The following is a 15839-nucleotide window of genomic DNA, read 5'->3' as shown; positions in this document are numbered from 1 at the left end:
TGCTATGTATTTTGTAATCCTTTTGTAACAAACATATGCACTTACTGTGATTCATACATTAGAAATTTGTAATCCTTTTGTAATCCTTTTGTAATCCTTTTCTAGCAGCCTTTACTGCTTACTGTGATTCTTTTGTAATCCTTTTGTAATCCTTACTGTGATTCACTTACTATGATCCTTTTGTAATCCTTTTCTAGCAGCCTTTACTGCTTACTGTGATTCTTTTGTAATCCTTTTTGAATGCTCTCTCTTATTTTCCTTCTTTATAAAAAGCATAAAATGAACCGCCCTGTTGTTGGTGTTGGTTGTGCATCTGCTGGAATTCCTTCCATTGTTTTCCTGCCTGCTAATAGAATCTCTATTGCTCAACTGGTTCAGCCGATTGCGAATGGAGCGTTTGTTCTTAGCATTGATACTGATTTTGATGGGTGTATGCAGTTGATTCGTGAAGTAACTGCTGAATTGCCTATTTATTTGGCTAATTCTCTGAACAGTTTGAGGCTTGAAGGACAGAAAACTGCTGCTATTGAGATTTTGCAGCAGTTTGATTGGCAGGTACCTGATTGGGTTATTGTACCTGGTGAGGAGGCTACTGAGGAAGAATTGATGGATGCTATGGCTCAGGCTGATTTTGGACTGTTGTTGTGAGCACTGCACATGGGTTGAAGTTTACTCAGTCCAAAATTGATTACCATTCAAAGAATATCAAAGACCTGGCTTGCCAATTTGCCAATCCTCCAATGCAGGTCAAGGCTGATTTTGGAACTGTTATGGATGTTTTGTCCAAGTATTTGCAGAGCAAGGCACCCAAGTATCATTAGGTTGACACTGCTGGTTTTGCTCCTGTGTTTTTACTGCTTGTTTAATTATTAGACATTGTATTGTCTTTTGTATTAGCTTTATGGTCTATCTGAGGATTTACTTGCATTCTGTATGCGTGGTGGATTTGCTGTAGGTTATCTTTGTTGAGCATTTTGTAGCTCATCTAGAAATTAATTGGATAAGATGAGGAATACCTCATCATTGTCTTTGTTATTGCATTATTACATAGATCAATGCCCCATAAAACAATTTTCCTGCTTCTTATCCTGATGGTTTAAGCTAAATGTTGGTACTATCAAGCAACTATATACAGTACCACTGCCAAGCAACGTTGGAGAGCCGCCCATGTCCTCGGCAGTAACTCGGTGATGCTACATAAGTACCACTGCCAACTTGCCAATTAAAGTAGTTCTCTAAAAATCAAATAGATAGTTTTATATATTCTGATAACGAGTAATTCTACATAAACAAGTAATGACATTCATTTCTACTACATATTTGCTTTAACAACAACCATTATTTCCATGTTTCAAAATCTAACTAAAATAGTCCTCCTACAGCATTTGCAGAAATTTCAATTGCACTGTGATTTTGCACCTAGATTAGATCACAGTTAATCCAAACATGTACTTAGAAGCAGAACAGAACAACTTGTTTTCCCTTGACAGAACATTATACTTCACTGGAGCTACTTATCTACAACAATACTCACTCAGATATCTGTGCACTAATCTTACAACAATGACAGACTCATTGCATTGCTGAAAAACACTAATGACATAACAATTACATGACAGACTCATTAGACTAACTTAACCATAGCTGCTATCAACATCCATGACAGACCAATTACAAACATTAACCATAAATTTTTCCTCTTTTCCATTGCAATCTTTTTCTTCAGTTTTTCTAACTTGTTAAGCTTTCCGACTCTGCAATCTATCTCCTCAACAATCTCTTTAGCAAATTCAATCAAATAAGCCTTGTTGACTTCACATTGGCGGCATCCGGACGGATTGGTTTCTTTCACTGCAAACTCACTGACCAAATCATCCCACAAAAATAAACCGCACCCATTCTGCAATTTGAGACAAACACCACCAACAATTAATTTCGAAATCAAACTCAAAATAATAAAATGCTTCAAAATTGCTCACCATATAATTCCTGCATTTCCAAAATTTGCGACCGGGGTTTTCAATTGACTTGGAGACGAACAACTTCATGGTTTCATTGCATCCACATCTTGGTAAGCCGTTTCCAACTTCACTCGTGGAAGATGCCTTGCTGCCACCCATAACCCAGATGAAGGGGACACGGACGAGGATGAAGAGAGGGATGGATTTGGGGTAGGGATTTGAGATTTCACGAAGAGAGAGGGGGATGGATTTGGGAAGGGAACCCTAATTTCTAATTTATGCCATGTTGGAGATTCACATGTGAAAATAAAAAAATTAAAAAGCCACGTCTGAAATAAAAAACCAAGATTCCATGCCACCTGGATATTAAGGGGGTTCTATGAAGGAATCTACATAACATAAGGGGGTATTGAAAAAATAACTTTACCAGGGGGGTAACCCTAAACTCGCTAACATTACAGGGGGGGTAAAGTGTATTTAACCCTTCATATAATGACATGTATTGTTTAGTTATTTTTCAATGTTTCCGAATTAAATTGACTTCCTATTTTGTTGTCTATCATAGTTTACCTTTAAAATTTAATAGAGTTTGACTTATTAATTGTCCTAGCATGTCTTAAAAATTTCCCAAAGTTTGTCTTATAAATTAGCCATAATATCCCTTAAAAATTGGCCATAATGTGCCATATAATTTGGTATTAATTTGCCTCAAGAATTAGTCAATAAACTTAATACAAACCTTTACAAAATAGAATTTTTTTAACACATTCATACAATTTTGTAAATTTCAAACATTTAAATTGAAGTAAACCCATCAACAGCAGCACTTAAAATTCCAACACTAATAAATAAAATAATTGAAGTTAATAAGAGTAGTAATAACAATAACAGTCCACTAGCAAATAATAGTAAACAAACACAACACTAACAAATACTTTAAAATCTAGTAGTAGCGGGGTTTTTTTTTCACAAGGTGCTGTGCTAAACTGAATGAAATTTTAAGAAATTTTATTCTCATGTCACTTCCAGAAATACATAGAATTTAGAAGAAATCGAGCGCAAATAAGTTAATATTTAAATTAGACAAAAGAAAACAGATTAAATGGACTGTTTAAAGTTAAATGACAGGAGAACAAAACAACCTAAAATACTAAAAACTGAAAATCAAGATTTTCTTTGTTGAAAAACCACAAGATGGTACACAATAACACTCTAACTATCCTTGGCCTCCTCAGCAGCTGTGTCAAAAGTCTCTCCTGGGACAAGCTCTGGAACATCATTATCATCATTTTCTTCTTGTGCTGTGTCTGAGGCAGCACCTGCTTCAGGTACCTGCTTATTGAACTGCTCGGTTATCTTCTTCAGGCTTTCCAAATTATCCGGCCCTAATTGGTGGATAATGCTAGGAAGTATGTCCTGCAACTTCTTGGTTTGAGGAGCACCACTAACAACCCATGTATTAGCAGCAATGGATGCTTGAACTTTGGGGTTTAAGAACTGGATAACTACATCATCCTTAAAGATATTGACCTCCTCAATTTGAGGAATGGCATTCACCCCAATTCTCTTTAGGGTGCTCTGAAGCCTTTTGTCATCTGTAGTTGTTGTCCTGTGGACAGCCTTCTTATTTCTTCTGACGGTACCCTTTCCACCAGCCAGTTCAAACTGAACCGGTCATCTGCATCAACTTTTCATGATTCATCTTTGTGAAATCAGTGATTTTGGACACAGGGTAAGCCTCACCGTGATTGTATTGAGCTCAACTGCAGTAATGCTGGCATCAGTAGAAACTAATCCAGCTAACTGTGTAGATGGAAACACAAACAACTAATAAGAATAATGTAATTTAATACTAAAATCAAATCGATTTTAAAATAGAAACAAAGATAATTCATACCTGACTCGATCTTTTCCGATTCAACCAACTCATTTTCTAAACCAATGACCTTAGGAGGTTTGATACAATTTTGAGTACAAATCAAAGCTTCAACAGTAGAGGGATTTAAAGAACTACGAAATGAATCAAGGATTCGACCTCCTGTACTAAAAGTCAATTCCAAAGATACCGTGGATCCAGGAAAAAAACATGATACTTATTTGTTTTTCCTTTCCACCAAGTGAGAATGTTAAATGTAGGAGAATCATCTTCAACACCATCCTCCAAATACCTATCCAACTCATTTACTTGCACTTCACGTTGTTTTTTCTTCACATTCATTCTAAACAAATTGTCTCAATCTTCATCCTCTTCACCATTTTCAGTTCTAGAATGAGAGACAATGTTTGAAGACGAGGCACAAGAACCACCATTATGAGAAACAGGACACAAATTCACAACATTAATAAAAATCAAATAGCATCCTTTTTATGTAAACAATATTTTAAATTCACACCAAATTATGAGAAAAGGAATGATGCACTGACAATGTAAATTAATTTTACACTGTCAACCAATGACGATCATATATCCCGCCAAGTTGTATGACATGGCAGAGTGGTATATTCTTATTGGATGACAGTGTAAAACTTTTTTACACTCACCGTGCATCTCCATTAAACTCTTAAATTATACATGAAAAAAGCCTTGCATTGATATCTAAAATTAAACATTAAACTCTTAAATTAAACATTAAACTCTTAGTGCATCTCCATTAAACTCTTAAATTAAACATGATATTAATTATTAAGGGACAATGAAACACACAAAAAAAGCTATTGATATCTAAACATGATATTAAACATACAAAAAGCCTTATATAGACCAGTAACATTAAGCATTACCATCTAAAACATGCTATGATATTAAAGCAGTGTAGATGCCATTAAAAATTACAAAAATCTACCACTCTAAGAAATTAGGAAATTTCATTCGCCAGACCCAAATTGATAGTAAGAGAGTCATTCTAGAACTTTGTAGATTTCATTAACACAACCTCAAATTATTGTTTCCTAATTTCAAGTATAACTTGAAATAGAAATATTAGAGTAATAGAGAGAATAAAATCTGATTTAAGATGGAGACAGAACTATGGGAGAGTGGATGTGCAGACTAGGATTTGAAAGAGAGACAGAATGTGAGAGAGTCTAAGGAAGCACTATGAGAGGAGTGATGAGTGTCTGAAATTCAGCCATAATGAAAAATTAAGGTCAAGTGTTCTACTCTTTACTAATCTACACTCATTTTTTTATTTAAAATAATAATAATAATTTTTAATGCCACGTCAACATGTTCACGGGTTCCAAAACTCAAACCCAATAACTTAATCAAATCTATACGTATTATCACAAGTTGGGTCAGATATACCCGTAAATAAACCAATTCAAATAATTAGTGAATTGGTTCGGTTTGAGTATACAGATTCACGGATAAGCCCCGCCCATAAACACCCCTAGTTTTCATGAGAAAATCCAATTGATTTTAAGTTAAATTGTCAAATACAACAAAAGATCTTGCTAAATTGGACCCTAAAGGTACAAGTTAAGAAATCTAAAAGTGAAAATTAATCAATAAACTGGTACAATATTGTGACTTTTAAAACAATTACACATTTAATTCCTTAGCTTAACTTGTGTCCTAAGTTAGCACTTAGCATTGGCCTACAACAAATATTGTAGGGTGGAAAGAATAAATATTCCTTTACATTAAATTTTATTTACTTAAACTCAACCCTTGAACTAATCAATTTTTCTTATATCATACTCTATTATTATGTCCACCTTAAGTGACATCAATAGATTAATCAGCAATAAAACTCACACTACTCTCTCTACACAAAATTGATTATACCAAACTACACTACTAAGCTATAGCTTCATAATAAGCCACAAAAGTATACCAAACTACACTATTGCTGATGGCTCCATAATAAGCAACAAAAGTATACCAAACTACACTATTGCTGATGGCTCCATAATAAGCCACAAAAGTAATTGTAGAAAATCAATACCTATTCCTTCACCAGTGCTCGGTATTGACTGTCCAGTGCCTCTCAGCACCATGACTTCTCCCCCAACTTGCTCTACCACCACAGTCTCCTCCACCCCTTCCACAGACGTGATAGCTACCTCTGCCACCACCCATACCTTGATTATCACTTCTATAATTTGCTCCATCCCTTCCACCTACGCGATAGCCACCTCTGCTACCACCATAGTCTCCTCCACCCCTTCCACCGACGCGATAGTTACCTTTCCCACCGCCTGCGCTTACAACTGACACCCAATAACCTCCTATCTCAGTTTGATTAAGTTTTAGTGCATTCTTATAGCCATCAATATCCTTGAAATCCAAAAAAGCATGCCTGCAAATTTTGCAATTTGAAATTAGAATGCCATATACACTAATTATTGCATACATAATATTTGAGATATTTCCTTCAAGCCATTTATCAACCATATTTAAACACACTTGAGTGATGAGCTGATACAACCACAATATATTATAAACTAGTAGTATATAAAATAATTTCCATAAACAAGAAAATAATGTAATCAAGCAGGTGGTCCAAATAAATGAAAGTACAATCCAATTAGAAGATAAAAAGAAATAGCATTGAAAAATTGAAGTATAAGTTCAGATATCTAAAATATTCAATAGTGCATCACAACTTCCAGTAGAAAAATAGCCATACTCCTTAATAACACCAGAACCATGATGTCTTGGTAATAAGATCCTTGCAATCTCTCCACAACATTCGAAATGATTGTGCAAGCTAGCTTTTATCTGAAAGGCCAAAGTAAGTAATAATTACAGACCAATACAATGCAAATATGTAATGCGAGAGATCAAGGCAATCTATTGCAGGGACAGATGCAACCAAATAATGAGAAGAAAAGAAAATCACTACCTTCTCTTCGGCAAGGGATGTATTAAATCCAATCACAGATACAGTTAGAGGAGGCTGAAAATTTCCGCACTTGTGGAATTGGATGCTCCAGCTGCTTAAATTATTATCAAGGAAACATAAAAGATATATAGATATAAGACAAAATATTCAAATTAATCAACATAAGAGAATAACTACTTGTTTGCTTGTGCCAGGAAAAAAATTAAATTGAAAACATGAACAGATTGTCAAAAAAAATACAACACTATAAGAAAAGTTATTCAATAAAAATATTTTAAAAAAACAAAGTAAAGAGTAACATAAGAAAAAAGATTTATAAAAGTAGCATTATTATTCTGAAGCAATGTTGCGATACATCTCTAGTGTAGCAGAACTTTGAGAAATCACTATTTTTCTGCCATACGCTATTCGATACAAAATGTTATCAAATATCTGCAATAGTGGCGCTACTAGCATGCACTATTGCATAGCGGAATTTTAACAATCTGCTATTTTCGAAAATATAGAACACTGTTCTTAAGATTGACTAATATTATATTTTTTGTATAAAAGATAGAGAACGCAATGCATATACATGAGGCTTAACCTACTCAATCGCTATTACAGAGTAGAAACAATTGAAAAGGGCAATCAATTTAAACCAATTAGCTGTTTAAAAGATAGATAACACAATGCATATACAGGACAAATATTATATTTCTTGTATAAAAGATAGAGAACACTGTTCTTGATTATTCTTGAAAAAAATCCTTAAAAATTAAAGATATGTATATAAGATTTTACAATTAGTTGTTTCTAAATAAAATACAAATACTTGAGAAAAGGCAGTTTTAGTGTTCATCAAAAAACAATAATAATTAAAAAGGTTAACTCATCATAAAGGTGTTTTTTCACTCAAAGCTTATTATAGACACACACACACACACGCACTATGAGTAAAAAAGACTACACTAATAATTACCTTTCATTGGGGGAATATTTACGCCTTTCCAAAGCTAAATTAACAACCATGGGACGGTTAAAAAAAACTTTCTTATTCAACACAAGAGCCTACAATTAGAAAAGCAAATTGATTCTCAACTTAACAAGTCTTTGAGTAGAAGAAAAATTAACAAGCTTAAGCATAGAATAGATGATGCAAATGGCATAGCAATACAAAAACTACACACACATACATATACATATAATTAAACACAAATCCCCATTGTGTAGCTCTGATACCATGTTCAAGTTATGAGAGTTGATAGCAACTTGGTATTGACTTGAAACAAAAAATTAAACACAAATCTTCATTGATATAGGGATGGGATACATGACTCCTAAATCCTAATCCTAAATAAATAGACAAATTGATAAAATCATGATGATACCTAAGTAATGGAGAAACTAGTCTTAGGAGATACACTAAGATCAAAAACTGATCCTACAAGATAATTTAAATTCTGAGCGTCAAGTAATATAAAAGATATTACATCCATAGGTATTTTGTCAAAGGACAAAACCGTGATGGCTTCACACAAGACCCAAAACGGACAATATTACGAAATACGGTATCATGTACTTAAGGTCAGAAACGCAACCAAATGAAATTAATAAATTCCATCGAAAATTCTAGGAAAGAAAAAAGTGTTGCAATAAAATCAGACTGCTAAAATTTAGCCCAAGTATATATGAAAAGTATATGCTATTATTGCTTTTTGGCAGGTCTAAAATCAATTGCACGGTCACAAGTCTTACCTTTTGTGCTGACTCTTCTGTTGCAAACTGAACATGTCCATTTCCTTTAAATTTCCCTTCGCGGTCTGTATGGAGACGAATATCAACAATTTCCCCATAACCTTTGAAAAGTTTTTCCCTGAACAGTAGTAAAATGAAAATAATGAAAAAGAAAATAATTCATTCGCCCCAGCACAAAAAGAATTAAAAAAAAACACATACATATCAGCTCGTTCTACGGTATATGACAAGTTTCCGACATATACTGTCTTCAATGTACCCTTTGTTTCATTTGGTGTAACTGGGCTTTTAGGCTGCAAAATTCCAGAAAACAACTAACTGATTAGCAAATTGAAATTGCATGAAGATAGGATATTGGTCATTTACTACTCTCGTTTCTACGGAAGCAGCATCAAACATCTTCATGCAAATGCAAATATTTACCGACAAAAACACTAATTAACCATTAAAATATGAAATAAGGAGTGTTAATGCAATCTTATGCAAGAATATATGCAACAAATCAATATGATTGAGAAAAAATCACCTTGTTTTCTACAAGAGATGCGTCAAAACCCTTTACAGTGTGAGAGTAAAGATTTCCATCCGTATGAAATGAACTGCTCCAATTGATAAAATTATTAACAAGGAAATCGGAAGATGTTGCATAAGGCAAGATATTCAAAACAAATCATAAAACATATTTGGGGCTTGTTTGTTTCTGCTTTGAAAATTGCCGTTTTAATTTCAAACCAAACGCAATATATCGAAGGAATGATCGGACCGCACAGGCCTATTGTAGGCAAGGTTGTCAAGATCCCGATCTTGCATAAGATAGGGAGGGAGGGGACAGTAAAATCGTAAAACATAAGATCCTAACAAAAATCGTAAAAGATTACTAAAACAAAAAATTATACTATATATATTTGAAGTTTTTTTACATTATATTTTGGTGGGCAAGTGTATTCATGGGAAAATGGCCCCCGCCGAACCGCAATTGTTGTGCCTCGGCATCTTGTCAACCTTCTCGGCTTGTAATGGTGGTGGCGAGAAAACAGAGAGCGTGGCCAGAAAACGACTGATTGTAGCTGGAACTGGCCAAGATCGCACAAAATAAATGGTTTTACAATTTTTTTCATAATTTGGCTACAACACGCGATTCTAATTAATACCGGGATCGTTGGGGGTGAGTTAGATCGCAAAATTGTAAGATTTTAAGATCGAGATCGAGATCTTGCCAACCATGATTGTAGGGAGTTTTGACATACATTTATAATAATCTAATAGACTGATTTCATGAAAACATGTTTCTTAATTAAAAAAACATGTTCCAAAATTTTATGGCAATTAACTAAACTTGTTGGTTAAAAAAAATATAACATAATCTTAAAAGGAGTTTCTAGTGCTTAAACAGCTATATCATTATAAAATTATTGTTTTACTTAAAGCATAATCAAACACACCATATACATAAAGATATATATAATTACCTTCTATAGGGAGGATATTCACTCTTTTCCTGAGCTATGTTAATTTTGATGTGGCGATTCAATAATTCTGTATTATGCAACTTGAGGGCCTGTGATTGAAAAAAATAAAATAAATAAATAAAGATTCTCAACTCAATATGTCTTTGAGTAGAGCAATGGTACAACAAACATACCTATAGATGATGCAAGAGCTATGTCAACACAAGCAATGTTAGAGTATAAAAGAAAACCCAGACATATCAATGTCAACACCCCCAAAAACTAAATGTTACGCATAGGTGTGGGGTTGGTTGATGCATATAGCCAACAGGAGCTACTAAGAGAACACTCGGTGGTTATTGCATTATGGACAAATATAGAGGATAGCATACAAAAAAGAATATGAAGTTATATGACAGCATTTTCTAATTTGATGAGGCATCTATGGTACCATAATATTTATAAGATGTGCAACAATGTGTTTTAATAAGATCATGCCATTGTTGCTTCCAAAGGTAAAACTATCTTTGAATTATATTTTTGCTGTAAAATGATTTGTAGACTACATATGGGCACAAACTTACTTTTTGTGCTGCTTCTACTGTTTCAAATTTGACAAAACCAAAGCCTCTAAACCTTCCTTCACAATCTGTTTTGAATTGGATATCAACCACTTCACCACAATCTTTGAAAATATCTTCCCTGAATAATCTTGAAATTAGAAAGAAAAAAATCCAGAAAATAATCGGCAGAAATTTGCGTGAAAAATAATACATACATATCAGTATGTTCCACACTATATGACAAGTTTTTAACACATATTGTCTTCGATGCAGCATAATTTTCATTTAGAGTGACTGGAGATCCATGCTGCAAAAAATGCAGGAAAAAACATCAAATAACGGATTTGGTAATTTACATTGCAGGAAGAAAAAAATTGGTTAATTTCAACTTGTGTTTCAATGGAGGCAGCATCAAACATTTTATACACCCTTAACTTCTTTCGTGTCTGCTATTCCTATATAAGCATAAAAATAGCAAAATTGTATTATAGACTGTGTACCCTTTCCTGAGGTGTTTTAGCGACTTTTCCCTCTACTTCTTCCTCATTGTACTCGAGACTCTCCAAACCTTTGGGCTGCAATTAAAAGAAAAGCGCCAAAATAGTAAAAATTCTGCTAAAAACAATTATATGCATGTCCTCATTGTTCAAGATACTAACTTTTTGAACCATGTTGCCCTTTTCAACATCATTAAAACCATCAATACCACTAAAAATATCCATTTTCTAACTGTTTTTAAATCATGTGTTTCAGCATCCTTTAATGGTTCGGTTTGTTATTTCCAGGTTAGATGTAGCAACTCAATATATCAAAACACACTGTCTTGATGAAGTCAGATTGTTTCAAGTAGCACAGAGTGCCCTAATATTTTCTTCTAACTGAACTATATATGAACATAGAAAATCATTGATTTTTCAAGCAATAATCAGATGTTTCTTAATACATGTATTATAGCAATAGAATCAACCACTAACATTAGTCAATAAATCAGTATTTACATTGTCTTGTTAGAGGTAGGATCTGAGACACCATCTTCGAATGATTCCAAAGATCCGCGACTGGTATTAGATTCGATTTTAGCTTTAAGTTTCTGAACGCCAGGCAAAAAATAAATGATAACCAGAATCTATAAAATATTGGTATGATACGGAGGCTTTCATTAATTATATTGAGAAGGTAAATACTGAAGTAAAAATAAAACCTTGTCATGTTCAGAATAATCTGAATTACTTCCAACCCTATCCTCTAAGATTTCAAAAACCTCGCCTCTCTTCTTCTTCTCTGTAATAACTTCATTCTGATCTTCATCTTCACACTTCCTCTTTTTGCCTATATAAAGTTCAGTTCATTTTTATATTAAACAACAAAGATCAAAGATCAAAGATCAAAAACCAAATTGACAAAACAAAAGCAAGCAAATAAAATAGAATAGAGGGAAGTTACAAACTTTCTGTGGCGGAATTGCATCTTCACAGACCTACAAAATAAAGGAAAATCGAGTTTAGATGAATGACACCAAGTAAGAGAGAAATCAAAAAATAGACAATGAAATTGAAAGTAGTAAAAGAAACAAACGCACTACAGGTTCAGATTCATTGGCCATTCCAGCTTGAATTTGGGGAATTGGAGGAGAGAAGAGAGTTTTGAGGGAGATTATAGCCATTAGGATTTAGGGTTTTGTGAATTGTGAACAAGAAGAACAACTCGCGCCAATGCTATTTGGTCCGTTTTTTTGTAACTTGTGAAATTGGATCATCATTCAAAAGCTTTTTAAATCAAATTATCACATTTTTGGAAATTAAAAATTAAAAAGGTTAAATATTTAACGCCGAGGGTTTTCAATTATTAATAATTATTTATTTAATTATTAATATTTTATCTTATATTGTTAAGTCGGTTAATAATTTTTGACGGTAAATCTTATATATAAAAGTTGTTAAATTAGTTAATAATTTTTTGGCGGTAAAATAGGGTCAATTATATAATTTGTTATATTTATTTTTTGTTTTATTTAATAATAATTATTTTATTATCTCTAATATAAAAATTGTCAAATCACTTGATATTTTTTTGACGCCGGATCATTATGATATCTATTATATTTATATATTTTATTTATTTAATAATTATTATTTTATTAAACTTGATATTTTTTCTATAAATTAATTTTTGATAATTATTTATTTAATAATGATTACCCCACTAACTTAATATGTTTTTTCTAAATAATAAATTAATAATTAATAATAATAATAATATATCAATAATTAATATACATTAATAACCATACTAAATTATAATTCTATAATTTCTCTTATAAAAATTTTCTGCAAAAATCTATAATAATTAATAAAATATAAATATTACTAATTAATAATATTAAATGAATTAATAAATTCCACACTCACCAATATAAAAAATTTCTGCAAAAATCTATAATAATAAATATAAATATTACTAATTAATAATAATAATAATAAATGAATTAATAAAATACACACTCACATTTTAGTCTATTAGTTATTCATGTTTTAATATTTTTTATTTTATCAAATTATTATATCATTTAAAAAATTCTTATTTTCTTTTTTAAATATATTGTTAATTTTTTCTATTTTATCAATTTATTTAATCGTTCTTTTTTCTTTTGAATATTTCTATTTTTTCGGTTATATTTTCTTTTTCTTTTATTTCTGATCACTTTTTGTCTTAATTTTTTCAATTCCAATTTATTTTTAACTATTTATTGATATTTATGAATGAATTGGACATTAAATCATTAAATCAAAGAACAAAGACATCCCATGTCAATTTTGGATTAAAATTTTGAAATGACTAAAGTTTAAATAAATAAAAAAGATACGATATTTGAGATTATTTAGTAATTACTTTGATTACTTTAAATTCTATTCTTACAAAATCATTATAAAAAATAACTTATGAGTTTATTTCGTCTACCCCAATACATGCAAGTTTACAAATTTAAGTTACTTTTCTCTTTTTATTTATTTATGTTCAAAATTTATATATTATTAATTTTTTCATTATATATAAACTATTAAATAACTCATAATTATTAATAAAAAATACACTTAATAAAATATAAACATTTATATAAATATACTTTATATTTTTTTTAAATAATACTTATTAATAACAATTCAATCAAACTTGTGCATCCATCGCAAGGGTAGGCGTCTAGTAAATATTAATGGGAGTAGTTGAAGACGTGGGATGTTTATTTTTTAATTTTTTTTATTTAATTATCAGTTGTAATTGTAGGGTTTCAATTTTTTCTGACATGAAGGTTTTTTATTATTAATTATAAATATCATTTATGATAATATTTTAGCAAAAAATATTGATTGAAATTTTTTTAAGATTATAATAATTTAAGGGAAAATTAATTAATGATGAAGAAAAGTATTCCCCCTATGAATTTTTTTTTTATGTTTACTCGTTAAATACATTTAGTTGATTATATTTGTTAGACGATAGGCAACGGTCTAGAGGAAAGTGAATAGATTTCAAGTTAAAAATAAGTTTAACAAAAATTATTTTGAAAATTTTAACGGCTAGCGGAAGCAACCCTGATTGATTCGTCTAAACCGAACCGATATCGAAAAGCTCAGATATGTATAATTACAATCAAAGAAGGATAATTAACACATATTTGATCAATAAACTTTCAACCACAATCAAGTTTATGCAATACTAAAATTATAGTCTATTCTCAATGATAAAATACTCAATTATAATAGAGACGGATTATCAAACACCTTGTGTACAATCGATTTCGTTTAGAATTTTATATGGCTTGTTGATCTTCAAATCCAATCACAATCTAATGGATTGTGATCAACTCAACAAAATCCTTTTCAAATGGTTATCAAAAGGTTTAACCAAATGTATTGATCGCAAATTAAACGTAAAAGATATATAATCAACCTTACTTTACAAAAGTAGAATACAAGAGAAATGTAGCAATCTAACCCCAAAAATCATATGTTTGATGTTAATTCTAACACTTTCTCTTCCCTTGATTTGAGCTTGATCAAGTCACCCAACAACGGCAATTTGATTCACCGCCTCACGCTACTCCTTTCCAAAAACCTTTTGTTCTTCAAAGCCTTGAATCCAAATTGTGAATTGTTGTAACCCAAGATTTACCAATATAATCAACTGTCTCACGTTACTCCTTTGCAAAGAAACCCCTGTTCTTCAAAGTCTTCACTCGATCGGATCCAAATTATGTAATATTGTCCAAAATCTTCAAATCCTTAATTGATTTTGAAGGAAAACCCCGACTTGATTTTCTTATTTGAAACCTTCAAAGATCCAAACCTAATTTATAATTGAACAACCTAAATTGGACGTTATCAACTCTAATTCTAGATGGCACCCAAACAAAAAATGATTATGTGTAGTTTGCTTGTGTGTATTCATAGAACGAGGTTGAAGATGATGAGAACTCTTTCAAATCCTGGTTTCGTGTAGGTTTACTTTAGAACCTTTTGAGAAAAGATGTATGCATGAAGTATATATATACCTAGAATAATGACCATGCTTCTGAAAATTGTAACACTGAATGTGACTCTTATATGGCTTTAGACCACTACCTCTTCCTCTACCTGCAACACCACCTCTTTGTTTTCCTTGGTTTCAGAGTTTTCTCTGATTCGACCAGTTTCCTTCTTGCTGATTTCGACCAGTCGAATTATTGTAGCCTCATCTGCTTTGCCATTTCAGCTTCCTTTGCCTTTCCTTTCTTTTTTGATTGTGCTTGCAAAGTCACATCACTCTTCGACTTTCCTACAACTCTTCCATCCATTCTTTGTTCATGAGATTCAAGTGTCCCTTTAAGCTCTTCATTTTCCACTTTTGACAAATCTTTCGACTCTTCTATGGCTACTACCACGTGGTCGAACTTTGGAGCCAACGACCTCAAGATCTTTCCAACAACAAATCTTGATGTCAACACTTCTCCACGTACCTTGATTTGATTCACCAGTTTCATAGCCTTAGTGAAGAAATCGGTTATGCTTTCATTGTCTTTCATCTGAAGCAATCCATACATCCTTTTGTGAGTTTGTAACTTCACCTATTTCACCTTCTCCGCGCCTCCAAACGACTTCTCCATAATTTCCCATGCTTCTTTCGCTGACTCTACATCCCTAACATTTTCAAAATTATTTGAATCAACACATTGATGGATTATAAAGAGAGATTTATAATCTTTCTTTTTCAATTATTTATGTGCATCCCTTTCTTGAACCTTCACGT

At 32.0% G+C, this 15839-nt stretch overlaps 5 protein-coding genes across 6 annotated transcripts; 1 reads left to right on the top strand and 4 right to left on the bottom strand.

Moving 5' to 3' along the window:
- Positions 1-279: 279 nt before the first annotated feature.
- Positions 280-1030, top strand: LOC127122073 (threonine synthase, chloroplastic-like). The gene is made up of 2 exons (XM_051052480.1): positions 280-580; positions 631-1030. The coding sequence occupies exons 1-2, from the start codon at positions 280-282 to the stop codon at positions 819-821; spliced, it is 492 nt and encodes a 163-aa protein (XP_050908437.1). The 3' UTR covers positions 822-1030.
- Positions 1031-1244: 214 nt separating this feature from the next.
- LOC127118291 (uncharacterized) lies at positions 1245-2302 on the bottom strand. Its single transcript, XM_051048462.1, has 2 exons — positions 1980-2302; positions 1245-1900 (listed from the first exon to the last, which is right to left on the bottom strand). The coding sequence occupies exons 1-2, from the start codon at positions 2118-2120 to the stop codon at positions 1625-1627; spliced, it is 417 nt and encodes a 138-aa protein (XP_050904419.1). The 5' UTR covers positions 2121-2302; the 3' UTR covers positions 1245-1624.
- A 711-nt stretch (positions 2303-3013) lies between these two features.
- Positions 3014-5902, bottom strand: LOC127118290 (nascent polypeptide-associated complex subunit beta-like). The gene is given in 3 exon segments (XM_051048461.1): positions 3014-3617; positions 3619-3764; positions 3859-5902. Coding segments are annotated over 2 exon segments (489 nt in total). The 5' UTR covers positions 3664-3764; positions 3859-5902; the 3' UTR covers positions 3014-3173.
- Positions 5903-5916: 14 nt separating this feature from the next.
- Positions 5917-6357, bottom strand: LOC127122072 (glycine-rich RNA-binding protein 10). The gene has a single exon (XM_051052478.1). The coding sequence runs from the start codon at positions 6355-6357 to the stop codon at positions 5917-5919; it is 441 nt and encodes a 146-aa protein (XP_050908435.1).
- On the bottom strand, positions 6132-12299 carry LOC127118288 (nucleolin 1). Of its 2 annotated transcripts, XR_007802172.1 has the most exons (14): positions 12136-12299; positions 12004-12033; positions 11758-11885; positions 11555-11646; positions 11057-11131; positions 10772-10863; positions 10578-10690; positions 10015-10103; positions 9072-9144; positions 8747-8838; positions 8546-8663; positions 6809-6902; positions 6593-6684; positions 6132-6262 (listed from the first exon to the last, which is right to left on the bottom strand). XR_007802172.1 is itself a non-coding variant. In XM_051048460.1 (13 exons), the coding sequence occupies exons 6-12, from the start codon at positions 10839-10841 to the stop codon at positions 6831-6833; spliced, it is 624 nt and encodes a 207-aa protein (XP_050904417.1). In that variant the 5' UTR covers positions 10842-10863; positions 11057-11131; positions 11555-11646; positions 11758-11885; positions 12004-12033; positions 12136-12299; the 3' UTR covers positions 6588-6684; positions 6809-6830. The 2 variants fall into 2 exon arrangements, 1 of the variants encoding a protein (XP_050904417.1); XM_051048460.1 differs by lacking the exon at positions 6132-6262 and having other exon boundaries at positions 6588-6684; positions 6809-6899.
- Positions 12300-15839: the final 3540 nt, after the last annotated feature.

This window comes from Lathyrus oleraceus, chromosome 2 (assembly GCF_024323335.1).
Source record: "Lathyrus oleraceus cultivar Zhongwan6 chromosome 2, CAAS_Psat_ZW6_1.0, whole genome shotgun sequence".
Classification (NCBI taxonomy): domain Eukaryota; kingdom Viridiplantae; phylum Streptophyta; class Magnoliopsida; order Fabales; family Fabaceae; genus Lathyrus; species Lathyrus oleraceus.
Note: the sequence above shows the minus strand (reverse complement) of the source record. Positions and strands in the feature narration are given on the sequence as shown.